The sequence below is a fragment of the Aulostomus chinensis genome, chromosome 13, assembly GCF_037954235.1.
Source record: "Aulostomus chinensis isolate RoL2024-O1b breed Wild chromosome 13, RoL_Achi_v1.0, whole genome shotgun sequence".
NCBI classification, from domain to species: domain Eukaryota; kingdom Metazoa; phylum Chordata; class Actinopteri; order Syngnathiformes; family Aulostomidae; genus Aulostomus; species Aulostomus chinensis.
The window spans coordinates 24,395,706-24,409,353 of NC_141332.1; the positions used below are offsets into that span (position 1 = coordinate 24,395,706).

The 13,648-nt window shown below is 45.3% G+C and overlaps 2 protein-coding genes across 4 annotated transcripts in view; one reads left to right on the top strand and one right to left on the bottom strand.

Moving 5' to 3' along the window:
* The first annotated feature begins 6,503 nt into the window (after window positions 1-6,503).
* Window positions 6,504-8,500, top strand: phox2bb (paired like homeobox 2Bb). The gene is made up of 3 exons (XM_086222255.1): window positions 6,504-6,912; window positions 7,533-7,720; window positions 8,072-8,500. Exons 1-3 carry the CDS (start codon window positions 6,672-6,674, stop codon window positions 8,498-8,500), a joined length of 858 nt encoding a protein of 285 aa, XP_086078381.1. The 5' UTR covers window positions 6,504-6,671.
* A 1,772-nt stretch (window positions 8,501-10,272) lies between these two features.
* Window positions 10,273-13,648, bottom strand: part of LOC147251485 (LIM and calponin homology domains-containing protein 1-like) — an 85,623-nt gene continuing 82,247 nt past the window's right edge. The window contains exons 29-30 of one of the 3 annotated variants that reach the window (XM_086222252.1): window positions 13,489-13,591; window positions 10,273-12,149 (exon numbers count right to left, since the gene is read on the bottom strand). In XM_086222252.1, the coding sequence (XP_086078378.1) occupies window positions 12,124-12,149; window positions 13,489-13,591 (129 nt within the window). In that variant the 3' untranslated portion in view covers window positions 10,273-12,123. The remainder of the gene's footprint in view (window positions 12,150-13,488; window positions 13,592-13,648) is intronic. The other 2 variants (XM_086222253.1, XM_086222254.1) reach the window with 2 other exon arrangements.

A 13,648-nucleotide genomic window follows, 5' to 3' on the forward strand; every position in this document is an offset into this window, starting at 1 on the left:
CGACCACACGGCATTATTATCCAGCAGGTCCTTGTATAGAGGGCCAAATGCCTTCAGGGGGCCCGGGGAGGAGGGGGGAGGGGTGAGTGTGGAGAGGGAGGGGAGCGAGTTAATGACACTGACCCTCACTTCCCCAACAGCTATTCAATTCAACAATAATAACGGGTCACGCAGCTGATTTATGAGGCTGGGGCTAATCATTGTCAATTGCTAATGTGTGTGTGTGTGTGTGTGTGTGGGGGGGGGGGTGATGCCAGTCGACTATAAAATATGCCTTGACCCCTACTGGGGGTGAGAAGAGGTGGCGATGGTGGCGATGGTGGTGGGAGGGCAGGGGGGAAATGACAGATGACATTTCAGAGTAAAATTTCATTTTAAAACGCAGTAAAACTTGTTGGTTTTTTTTTCTTTTTTTTATTGTTTTTTGTTTTGTTTTGTTTTAAACGGCAGCAGGAAAAAAAAAAGAAGCAGGCGAGTCCGCGATAATGAATAACAAGCCAACAATGTGCGGCGGGGAGGCGGATTCAATTACAACTTTATTTACAGGCCGAAATCTCGTGAAGGCTATTGAGCAACGTTAAAGAGCGCGAGGGATGAAACGATGACAAGAGCCCCCCCCACGATAAGAATTTAATTCCATCTCATTTCAGACGATTTTATGAATCAAATTCTTGAACACTGGCAAGAGATTTAATGATCACATCTTTGTGGAAATCTTATTTCGGAGCCGGTCGATGGCATTTCTCTGCGTTAATGTCGACTTAGAGGTTGGAGTAATTTAGTAATTGATTCCTGGCCTGGCTCTCGTCCGTGCCAAGGCCGCGTCTGAGGGTAATATGTCCCCTAATCTTATCCGTCAGAATAAGATTTTTATGTTAATCCACTGGCTGCTTCTTCTTGGTCACCAGAGGAGCGCAGATAAAGGCTGTGAGGGCTCCAGCAGCGGCGGCCCTGCGGCGGCTGGGAGACCCGAGAGAGACGCGCTCATTTGGGTTAGTTCTTTTCCCGCTTGTTGGAAACACGAGGAGACTGTATGATGGAGAGAAAATAAAAGAAAAAAAAACTGTTCTTTTTTTAATGTTTTGAGTTCTGGAACGTTGTCGAAATCAAGGAGATGAGAAGAGGTTGGTGCGCTTTAATTATCTGCCGTTGTTATTGTGATCTGAAGCGCGTCAACAGGGAGACAGAGTGTTTGCACGGATGATTTATGTTTTTCAAAAGTCAAAAAAAGGAAATAAAACGACTTTTAAAAAGTTTTTTTTTTTTCCAAATCCATGCATTTTAGGTTTGGTCAAACAGCCTCCATAAATATTCACTACATTACAGGGCTCCTGCTCTCTTAGGGCTCCATCCAGGTGAGGCTGGTGTTTCTTTGGCCCTCACCTCCCTCCGCTGCTCAGTGTTCAGGCTGCTTCCTCTTCCAGTGCCTCCTCCTCAGCCTCTGGAGGCGGTTGGGTGTCAGGGGGCTGACCGTCACAGGTCACAGTGCTCCCAGCAGGCTGGGGTGGTGACCCTCTCCCTGATTGGGAGGTGGAGCAGGTGGGTTTGTCTGACCCCTAACCCCCAGAACCTGGTTCTGACCCCTAATCCCCAGAACCTGCCTCTGACGCCTAATCCCCAAAACCTGGTTCTGACGCCTAATCCCCAGAACCTGGTTCTGACGCCTAATCCCCAAAACCTGGTTCTGGCGCCTAATCCCAGAACCTGGTTCTGACCCCTAATCCTCAGAACCTGGTTCTGACCCCTAATCCCCAGAACCTGCCTCTGACGCCTAATCCCCAGAACCTGGTTCTGACCCCTAATCCTCAGAACCTGGTTCTGACCCCTAATCCCCAGAACCTGCCTCTGACGCCTAATCCCCAAAACCTGGTTCTGACGCCTAATCCCCAGAACCTGGTTCTGACCCCTAATCCGCATACCTGGGTCAGACCCCTAATCCTCAGAACCTGGTTTTAGCCCCTGATCCTCAGAACCTGGTTTTAACCCTAATCCTCAGAACCTGGTTTTAACCCCTGATCCTCATAACCTGGTTCTAACCCCTGATCCCCAGAACCTGGTTCTAACCCCATATCTTCAGAACCTGGTTCTAACCCCTGATCCCCAGAACCTGGTTCTATCCTGAAATCTCAGAAACCTGGTTCTACCCCCTAATCCTCAGAACCTGGTTTTACCCCCTAATCCTCAGAACCTGGTTTTACCCCCTAATCCCCAGAACCTGGTTCTATCCCAAAACCTCAGAACCTGGTTCTACCCCCTAATCCTCAGAACCTGGTTCTACCCCCTAATCCTAATCCTCAGAACTGGTTCTAACCCCTAATCCCAAATCTTGACCTTTAAACTACTCTTGAAGTTATCCTGTTAAACTCTCCCCACTTTCTGTTGGTTAAAAACTTGTTTCAGCCTGTAGCAAGTGCAGGAACACACACACACACACACACACACACACACACACACACACACACACACACACACACTCCATTTTAAAAATGTTTGCAAAATAATAGGCTAGCCTCTAGAACAGAGGGTAAATTTAATCAGTTTAACTTGTTTTTATGAGAAACTCGGTGTAGAGAAGTCAAGTCAATGAAGTCGAGGGAATTCTGAATCTCGTGGCCTCAAAATACCTGAACTGAAGGACCGGGGCCTCTTCTGATGAGAACTTCCTGATAGAACCAGGAGATGTTCCTTATTACTTTCATTGGTTCATTTGTGGCCACGTGCTAATAGAACTTTTCCTACAATCCCTTGAATTAATTCACCTACAAATATATGGGGGGGGGGGGGGGGGGGTCGTGACCTAGGGAAGGCTGGGGGTTACACCTGCCTCAAACTGAAGATAACTACCTTATATTGTGGCCACAAAATGACAGCATTTCTCTCCAAGGGCCACTGGAGCTCCATAAGAGACCAGTTAGTCCAGAATAAAAACTCCAGACACACAGATCCCGGATCAGTCCCTGGACCTCACCTGTCGGCTGCACCTGGGCGCCTCGGGTTCGTTGCTGAGGCGGAGCAGCTTTAGTGCAGCAGGGTTGTTATTGTTGTTTTTTCTTCCTGCAGACACGGAGAGAAGAAGACACCAGCTCCTAATTGAATCTGCTCCCTTCTCCAGATGTCTCCTTCCATCTGGGGCTTGGAAACGCGACGCGCCTTTTACACGCACCGCCGAGAACGCCCGTGTTCGACTCTTCACGAGTGACGTCAGCCCATATGAACCCTACACCAAACATATCATCACACCGGCTTAAAACGTTGACTGGAACAACAACAAAAAAAAGATTCTATTTTGGGCTGAAATTGCCTTTTTGTTGTTGTTGTTTTAAACCACCTTGCCGGTGAGAACGCGGGCCTCGCTGTCAGATAGAGACGTCACACTAAATCGTCCCCTTACGCCGCCTCCCCGCAACACCCGCTCTTATTAATGACCCCCGTGATAACCGCACTATCTCCCAGGGCGGAGGAGTGAGACATTGGAGGTGAAATGTGACAGCGGGACCCTCCCATCGCTCGCTCGCTCTCTTTTTATCCTCCTCTTCTATGTTCCTCCGGCTTTCCGGGGGGGGGGGGGGGGGGGGGGGGGTTGAGATCCATCCAATCCATCCGGGGACAATGGCATTTTGTTCCTCTTTTTTTTTTTTTTTTTTGTCCCTCCTGTCGACCCGCATTCCTGTATTGCTGAGCAACGACGGCGCGCGCTAAATGGAGAGGAGGGTCCCGGCGTATCGCGTCCATTGTCCCGGCACTTGCCGGGGGAATTCAGGGTCTCGCACACCTCGCGTTTTTTCCTGATTTATTGAAGTGAAGCCACATGTTTGAGGCCCTTTATTTGCCGCGTAATTACAAATTAACCAGCTGATATATTTGAGTTAAAGGGTCGTTATACTGTAAATCACCGCGGCTGGCGGGCGAATGTGAGGACCTGCAGCCACCGGTGCCTGTTTTCATCTGGCAAAAGCTGGATTTAATATTCTCACCCCCCCCCCCCCAAAAAAAAACACCAAAACAAAACAAAACAAAAAAAAACTGAAGAAAAAAACTACCCCTGCTCTCACCAGCAGCTGGAGGAATTAAAAGATGTTGAAACTATCAAAGGGAGGAGTTTGGGACCATAGAGCGCCAGAATAAAGAGCAGCTCCAGTGAAAGGAGCCGGTGGCTAAAGGCTTTAATTGTATTTGCCTCGGCGAAATATCAGAAAAGACTTCTCGTTTCTTTTGGAGGCGTTATTAGATTAATTCCCAGAGATGGTCGCGTCTCTGGCTGCCAGACGCGTGGAGGGAGGACGGCCGCGCCATTTGGCTCTTTGGTTGCAGTAATCAAATTAACCATTTGGTACAAGTTTACGGGTCCCAGCTCGTGTGTAGAAAAGAGAAAATAAGATAAACAAATAAGAAAACATTTACATAATAGAGACCCGGTTGTGTTGAGAAAGATTTTTTTTGGGGGGGGGGGGGTTCTGAAACGGTGCAAGACATCAGCGGTTGTGTGGAAAAATAACTGGAGGCGATTGATGCGAGCTGGTGGAAGGAGGCTGCAGGACCAAGTTCTTCAGTCTCATTGTATGAAAAATAAATAAATACGCATATGTGTGTGTGTAAGGACAGAAACCTCCCGTTTTAAGAGGAATAAAAACTCTTTTTCCCACCTTTTGTCTTTTGTGTCTCCCGGATATATTTCAGATATGAAGGCCTCCACGTGTTTATTCCTCCAGGCCTCCGTCATGAGCTCAACAGCTCAAGATTTCCAAAGATCAAAACTAAAGAAATTCACAAGATCGTTTAGAATTTTACAGGTTACAATAATAATAATAATAATAATAATAATTATTATTATTATATTATATAATAAAAACAAGGCTCATAATTAAAACCACACGAGGATTCTGTTACAAGCTTCTCCTCACGCGCTATAGTAAAAACAAAATCATGGGGATTTTAGTTTTTTTTTTATTATAAAAGGCAAACAATAAATGTAAAAAAAAAAATCGTCTAATTTTAAATTTGCATAAGTCCTGTTGCGCCTCTCTGCTCCAATCGAAGACTTGAACTCGGGCCAATGAGGGTAAACACAGAAACAGCCCGTGTGTGTGTGTGTGTGTGTGTGTGTGTGTGTGTGTGTGTGTGTGTGTGTGTGTGTGTGTGAGCGCCATAGACAACGGTTTACCTTATTACACAAACCGAATTAACCACTCAGCCAATATTGTGAGCTTATAAGAGGGTCCGACGACTGCCCCGCCAGTTCGTTACTTTCATTAGAAAGATGTTATTTGCCAAATAAACGAAATAACGAAAGCAATAAAGACAAAATTACATTTGAATCCCAAAAATCACACGCGGAACCGCGCAGCAGCGCCGAGCGTGAAACACTCGGTCACTTAATTCAGCCTCCAATTACAAAATAATAATAATGAAAATGAATAAATCGAGCCTCAATAAAAACGTGATGGTAGAGGATTTTCACGTGATATGACGGAAGAAACACAAATCGAATGCTGCTGTGAGATGTAATTGTACAGCATTGATGTTATTAATGGTCTAAGATAAAAAGGGGAATAATAATAATTACTGCAGGAGCCATGAGTGTGCATGTGAGGGGATGCGATTATTGATGCGGTGGGTTTTGTTTTCCCTTTGATTTGTGCAAAAATAAAAGTATTAAAAAACGGGGAGGGGGTGAACCACAGTCAGCAGCACGTTGTTGCTTCGTTCAGGGGTTTTTCTGATACTAGAACCATGTGGAAGCTTCAATGTCATTAAAAACCGGTTCCACCTGCAGCCACGGAAGCGCACGGATGCTTAGAACGTCTTGGTGAAGGAATAAAAAAAAAAAAGAAGAAGAAGAAGAAGAAGAGAGGAAGTACCCGGCAGGAACACGCCGGTCGTGCTGCTCCGGTGCAGAGTGACAGGAGTCGGAGCAGACGGGCAGAGAGGAGAGGAGCAGAGGGGGAATACTAGTGAAATCCTGCCCAAGGTATACGGTCGCTTAAAAGGCTTAAAAGCTTGGGAGAAAATTGGATCAGGGAGAATCGTCACCCAACTTTCATTATTTCCAAGTGGTGTGATTGAATTAAAGGGCAAGATGGTGGTTGGAGAGGGAGGGTGGAGGGTGGTGGTGGGGTGCAGGGGGGTGGTGGTGGTGGTGTAGGGCTGCTGGTGGAGGGCTGCGTAATGGCGTGGTATTAAATTCTAATTAGAGATGCAGGGGATCAATGATAGGGAGGTTGGACAGCCCGGGCCCCCAGTGCCAGCCCAATAGACTGATGAGTTATTGTCATGTAAAAAAGCGCTAGCAATAAGAGCAAACCGCTTTGCTATTGTCCAAGCGGAAAGAGCCAAGTTTATTATGAGGACTATATGCTCTAGAGACCTCAGGCGAGGCGGCTCTTAGGGGGCTTTTCATAAAACAGGGCTAGGTTCCTATAAAGGAGGCCAGTTTTGGAGCAGGCGCTGAGCAGTCAACATCTACGCACCGTCCAGCCTCCTCAGTTCAAACCAAACATCTCTCCCCTAAACCGCGAGTCCTCCTCTTTTTTCCCTATTTTTTTCTTTCTTTAACCCAATTTTTTTCTTTGTTTTTGTTTTTGTTTTTTTTTAATTTTTTAATTTATTTTTTTTTTAAATCGGCAGTTTTCCCGGGAAGTGCATCACTTTCTAACTCCACCGAACCTTCTCAAATGTATAAAATGGAGTATTCTTACCTAAATTCCTCTGCCTACGAGTCATGTATGGCCGGGATGGACACGTCGAGCTTGGCATCGGCCTACGCGGACTTCAGCTCGTGCAGTCAAGCCAGCGGGTTTCAGTACAATCCCATCAGGACCACTTTCGGGGCCACCTCCGGCTGTCCGTCCCTCACGCCGGGCTCCTGCAGTCTGGGGACCCTGCGGGACCACCAGAGCAGCCCTTACGCCGCAGGTAAGCAGCGGCTCCGGAGCCTCAACCCGCCGTATTATAGGAAGCCTTGATTACATTTGAAAATGGAAATGTGTTTAGTATTTACCAAACGAAATTTGCTTACACAAATGAAAGAATTTATCACGTTAGAAGCGATTGCAGGCAAGAGGTAATTCAGTTACGGGGTTATACGATCCCAGTCACACCCCAAAAACCTCCAACAGAATTATCTTAAGCTGCCAAAATGATCGGCGTAATTTATTTACTTTGCGATGAGACATAAAGCTTCCAAAATAATTAGATAACCAAAGACTAAAGCTCATTATTGACACCGGATTGGCGTTACAGTAGCAGCACGCGGGGCGGGTTGGGAACATTATGACAAGTTGTGTTTTTTTTTTCCCCCCCTCAAAACTTGAGCCTCAATCTGTGGAGCAACAATTAGTTTAACATTACAATTAACCGCATCACGGGTCAGCGGCATTTATCAGTGCTGAGCGGATTCACCGCCAAATCAAAGACGTAACGGGGACTGAGGGGCTTTAGTTTTCATCCAGCCGGACGGGATTTCATCCCAAAAATATATCACATCTGAAATGACTTCTAGTTTTTGCACATGTAACCGTGACGCTTCGTTTCAGTTCCCTACAAACTCTTCACGGACCACGGAGGACTGAACGAGAAGAGGAAGCAGAGGCGCATCCGGACCACCTTCACCAGCGCGCAGCTGAAGGAGCTGGAGCGGGTTTTCGCTGAGACGCACTACCCGGACATCTACACCAGAGAGGAGCTGGCACTCAAAATCGATCTGACTGAAGCCAGAGTTCAGGTAAACAAAGGACCGGCTCCTCCAGCGGGCGGACGACCTGCTGCCATTACGCACGTTTACGCAGCGATTACGCACGGATTTAGGATGCAAATGAGCTGCATTTTCGCGTGGAATCAGCAGTTTTGTTTTGTCCATAGATTTAACTGAAATAAGAGCTTGTTTTCTTTCTGGCATAATATTCACAGCTTGAATCAGCTGTGCACTACACACGAACTAAAGAAAAAAACTTCTCTTTAATTTAAGACTGTTATCCCACAATAAAAGTTCCGATGTTAAATTAAAACCTATGTGCTTGTTTATAGGTTTTGATTACGTCGCGATTTACCTTCTTCTATCCTCTCAATCACTCAGGTGTGGTTTCAAAACCGGCGCGCCAAATTCCGTAAACAGGAGCGGGCAGCCGCTGCGGCCGCTGCGGCTGCCAAGTCCGGCTCTGGGAAGAAATCCGACTCCAGAGATGAAGACAGCAAGGAGACCAAATCTACTGACCCCGACAGCACGGGAGGACCGGGCCCGAACCCCGTGCCCACCTCCAACTGCGGCGGACCGAGCCCTACCGGAGGCCAAGTCAACACAACCGGGAACGGACAGGTGGACCAAGTGAAGACCTCCGTGTCCACCGGGATGGGAGTGACCGCACCGAGCCAAGGCTGGGCCACCGCCCCGGGGACCATCACCTCTATCCCGGACTCATTGGGCGGGCCGTTCGCCAGCGTACTGTCGTCTTTGCAGAGACAGAACGGAGCCAAAGCCACGTTAGTAAAAACCAGCATGTTCTAATGAAGCTGCCCCGCGGGAGCAGACAGAAGGACAGAAGGACAGGCAGACGGGGCAGAAGGAAAGTTCCCTCCTCCCGAGACTGAGAAGAAACTGCCCGAGACAGACTATGGGACAATAAAAACAGCTTAAAAAAGAAGATAACTGTGTTTTATTTTTATGCCTTGCGCCATTTAATTCTCGTGATCATTTGCTGTAGAAATGTCCGTTTTGACAAAGTCACGTTCGTTCCTCTGGTGCCGGTTTGGAGAAACGCTTCCTCCGTCTTCCCGTCACTCACTAAGATCACACGCGTGGGTTGATTGAAAGAAGATAACGTGAAAAAGAAGAAGACACTAAAGACTCAATGTTTGATTTTGTGACTTCTTAAAATGATTTTTTTTTTTTTTAATTTTTAACATTTCCTGGTTATGCGCAAAGACGCGCCTGCGCACTGGGAACGCGGTAGCGCCATCAGTGAGCAAAAAAAGAAGCCTCTTTTGTCACAAGTCAGAGTTCAACAGCTGCTTTGTTTGCGAGAGAGACGTTTAATAACCATGACTGCGGATGCTCTCTCACCCCCCCCCCCAACACACACACACCAACGTCTGAAAGTACAATATCCAACCAGACGCTTTTGCTTTCCTGTCCCCTACAAACAACCTGCTGCGTGGAAGCTTCCTCCTCCTCCTCCTCCTCGTCGTTTTATTTTGTTTCCAAAGCTGCTGAAAATTTAGTTTCTTTAAAATCATCAACATAAACTTTTTTTTCCCTCTAGACAAAAATAAATGAGAGAAAAGAAAAGAAAAGGCACAAAGTACTTCAATGTTCACCCCCCCACAGGAAGCTGTATGTTTTGTGTGTCTTTCTACGGCAGTGTTTTCGTGGCTCCAGTTGTAAAGTGTTACTAGTATCCTCGTCCTCTCTAGGTGAACCATAGCTCATAACTCCCTGTAGATCCATCATACAAGCCTTTTGGATGTTTTACAGAAAAAGACAAAAAAAAAAATTCCCTTCAGAAGAAATTTATTTTGGGTAAAAAAAAAAAGGAAAAAAAAGGGAATGGATGCAAACATTGTATTTATTTCTATATAATTTGCATGTTGTCTCTTTGTCTGATTTTACAATGAGTTTCCTCCCATTTTGTGAGCATTACGTAACATGTTTTGTCCAGGATCTGAAAGTTATTTATATGTAGGTAATGAATGCTTATATTTAAGAAGGAAATATTTCTACATGTGCACATAGTTTTCCAGGTGTACCATTGAAATGGTTGTTGATGATAAAAAAAAAATAATAATAGTGCAAGTTGGATTTGTCATGTTTTCTTTTGGAAAAGTGGGTTTTCTTCTACGTGCATGATATCTAATGATGGGACCGTTGAAGGCCGCGTGTCCGTGCCGCTGGAAGGGAGAGTTCAGCACCAGGGACAGCACCGCCGTCCGCCTGCTCCTTTCCGTTTCTCTCCTCCCCTTTCGGTGGAAAATTTCTCAGGTTGCTATTGAATTTCAGGTCAAATTCAAATCTCTGACGAGAAGGGAAAACTACAACAAAAACCAAAACGGAAAACAAACGCAAAGAAAGAAAGAAAGAAAGAAGAGTTTTATTCACTGGAGTTGGAAATAAAAGTAGGACTACCTTTCAGAAAACTCCAAATCTTAATGAGGATTTTATTAGACATAAAGTGGAAACATTATTTAGATGAAGGAGAAAAGGACTCATTTTATTGATACTTACTGGCCCTAAGCAGCTTTTGTTCTTCCTCTCGGGTTTCGCTGGTGTATGAAATTCATCTTTTGATCCCTGGTGATGATCTTTTATTGCAAAATGACAAACAAACAGTCACATATATGTAATTTATAACGTTTTATTTATAAACATACAGTATGCTATAAATGCCATTGCATTTAAACATCAAATGTAACCTATATTTCGGATAGTGTTCAGGTGAATATTACAATAAATACAGAACATACGTAAAGGTTTTCATTCCCCAACTATCCTGTTAAGAAGGCCGTCTGAAGATAGAGCTCCGTCTCAAAGATCCCGCTATAAGAGACTCAGCCGAGATTTATTCTTCAACTAAATCAGGATTAAAAAAAAAAAAAAAAGGAAAAATACACGAGTGGAACAGAAGCTTGGCTATAGTGAGGAAGGAGGAGGATGAGGAGGAGGCGGCTAGTTTGCTTTCATACGGCAAATCATTTGGTTTTAGGCTTAAACGTGCAGTTGGTTTTTTTTTGTTTGTTTGTTTGTTTTTTTTTAAATTTTTTTTTACTTTTTTTTTTTTTTTAATACATCCACAAAACATAACTGAGCTCATGTCAAGTTAAAACGAAGCAAGTTACTTAAAATGTGCAGCTGGCGGCACAGATCTTTAGTTTCATCCAACCAAATGTTGCACCTGCTGGTATTCACTGTCACCTCTGCTGTTCCACCAGAGGTGAGATGTGTGGTTTTATACTTAGAAATGAATCCTACCACTGAGCAATTATCAAAATTAACCTCAATTAATAGCATACTATATCGCTCTAGAGTAAAACGAGAAAATTAAATCCGTGGGTTCCCCCTGCAGCATCGAGACTTCTTTTTTTTTTTGTGTTTTCCTTTTATCACTGCAAATCACAGAGGAGTCACCAGGGGTGGGTTGGGGGGTAAAGTGTGTGAAATAAACCGTCAACACGGGATGAAACGTTGGCCAGATCCCTGTCAAAACTAAAACTAAAACAAAAATGATTAAAATAAAATAAAATAATTAAAAAAAAAAAACAAAAAAAAAACCCCACCATAGAGCTGGTGGGTTTTTTTTGTTGTTGTTTTTTTCCTGCGTTGTCGTTCTTTCCTAAGGCACATTAAATCCTGACTTTCCAAGCTGACGGCCGGCCGAGGAAAAACCGCGTGACCGCAAAGCACAAAACAGCTCACAAGTCAATATTATTGCCCAAAAGATGAAAGTACATTCAGAATTTATGTGGAGAAGGTCGTTTTATTTGGACACAGGAGGTCACTGCGAGGGCCTGAAGTAGTGACTACATGATGCGGACTGAAATAGCAGGTCGAGAGTGACCTTTAGAGTGACCTTTGCACTTTAGAATATCGCTTGTGAATATCTTTTTTATTTTAGTCTTGCATGTCATTGCAGGGACATTCATTCATTTTTCCCCCCCCTGAAATTACAAAAACCAAACTGAGCTGCCTAACCACATCTTCTATAAACTTTTCTGATTCTTATCACTCCAAATTAAGAATATTGTTCTTAAATGACAACAAAGGTGTGCGAGATACTGCATTTCCATTACATGGAACTGAATGGAAAATCAGGAAAATAGAATCAGATTCTATTTATCTGTGACATGAACATTTGGGTTTCCATTTTGACTGAACAGGACGTCAACACAGCCTTCCTGTGCTCTGTATTTTTACTGATGGATGTTAAAACACGCTCGTCCACCCCCACGCATCAGATGACTTACACACAAAAGTTAAAGAGTTTCTTTTAAACATTTGACAGTCCCCAGATCCCCACGTGATGAATCCTCGAGGGTTATTGAGCTGCAAAGATCCCGACGTGCTTTGAAGGACATGATTTGCAGATAATCTGGTTAAACAGAGATGGGATTTCTTCCATGAACCTTTTCTGTCGAGCGTCACAACGTGGTTGGCTGTCCAGCCGCTTGAGAGGAAAGAGATAGAGAAGGAAGTTTTTAGAAACAACAACTGTTGTCTGGGAACTGAAGTTCAAGGGCGTTTAAGGAAGTGTAATGAAGGAAGAGCATCTTAATCCAGGATTAAGACTTGACAGTTATGTGATTGAGACTCAGCGGATGAATGACAACAGCTTCTTCAAATTGGAGTCGTGCCTTGAAGGAAACATGAAATTGTGAGGAGGTGAAAGAGCTGTGAATGATCAGCGGTGTCCTCCCTCTCCTGGCTGCTCTGGCCAGGAGTTTTGAATGAAAATATGCTGGTGACATCGGTCTCACAGCGGGGCGCTGATAAGCGTCGTACATTTTCAACTACCTCTTCTGTCTCCATCAGAAAACGCTGCCACGTTTACTCTGAGGTCGATGAATCGGACACGGCTCGGCCCTCTTGATGTTGGGGTGCACCGTCATTGCCTTGCTGACCACAGTTTATCATGAAATGCAGGAAGCAACCACATCCAGTAATTAGGAGTAAAAAAGTGCTGCGTGACTCCATGGGGGGGGGGGGGGGGGGGGGGGCTGTTCTTTAAAGGAGGGGTTTTATTTTAAAATTTGTGACTCTGTGGTCTCTGTCGTGGCAACACTTTTACAGCTGGTCCTCAACAGGACACTGGCCGTGCTTTGTTTTGCTCTTATCACGAGGGTGTAAAGTGCTGGTGTGTGCAAAGCTGCAGAATCAGCACAGGTTGATTAAACCAAGCTGCGGCGGGGGTCCTCGCGGTGGACGGCAGGTGTCTTCTCCTCTACACAAACTCAGTGTACTTCATTGTTGTTAGTTCAAGGTTGAGTTAATGTCTGAGTGGTGAAAAATGTTTGCTTAGCGAAAGCCAGAAGCTGTAGCGTTACTTCCAGTCTTAGGGGTCAGAGAGGCATTGGAGTAAACATGGCAGCCTCACACACGTCAAAGAGAGACCACTTGGCTATGAGACAGAGCCGCTCCTGTGTCCTCCTTCAGTCTGCTCAGTGCAGCTTGGTCTTCATCAAAGAACAGACCACGCATTTTATTTATAGAGCTTCTGATCATGCTGCAGCGCCGCTGGTGGAATGACAAGCATCATCTCGAGCGTCCGTGATCAGCTCCAGCTGCCGCGTCACAGCTGGAGCGCGAGGGCGCCTCAGCTGGGATCCAGCCGCTTCAGTTTTTATGATTTTAGAGAAGGGTTAACCTGATGAACACATGATCTTCACTAATAACTGTTTTTTTAGGTTTGGATATCGGTGCAGGATGGAAACGCTGTAGAGGGATGCAGGCTAGAGATGGGGCGAGAGATAGAGGAGGACACGGAGGAGGGAAGAGGAGGGACTCACAGCGGGAGCGGATGTAGCACTGGTGGCAGTTGAGGAGGCCGTTCCTGATTCGGACGTCCGTCCCCGTGGTTGTGTCACCTAGCTGTCCCTTACACACCCCACACTGAAGGCAGGGGAAGCCGCAAGAGGAGAGAGAGACAAAAACATTGACATTACTCAT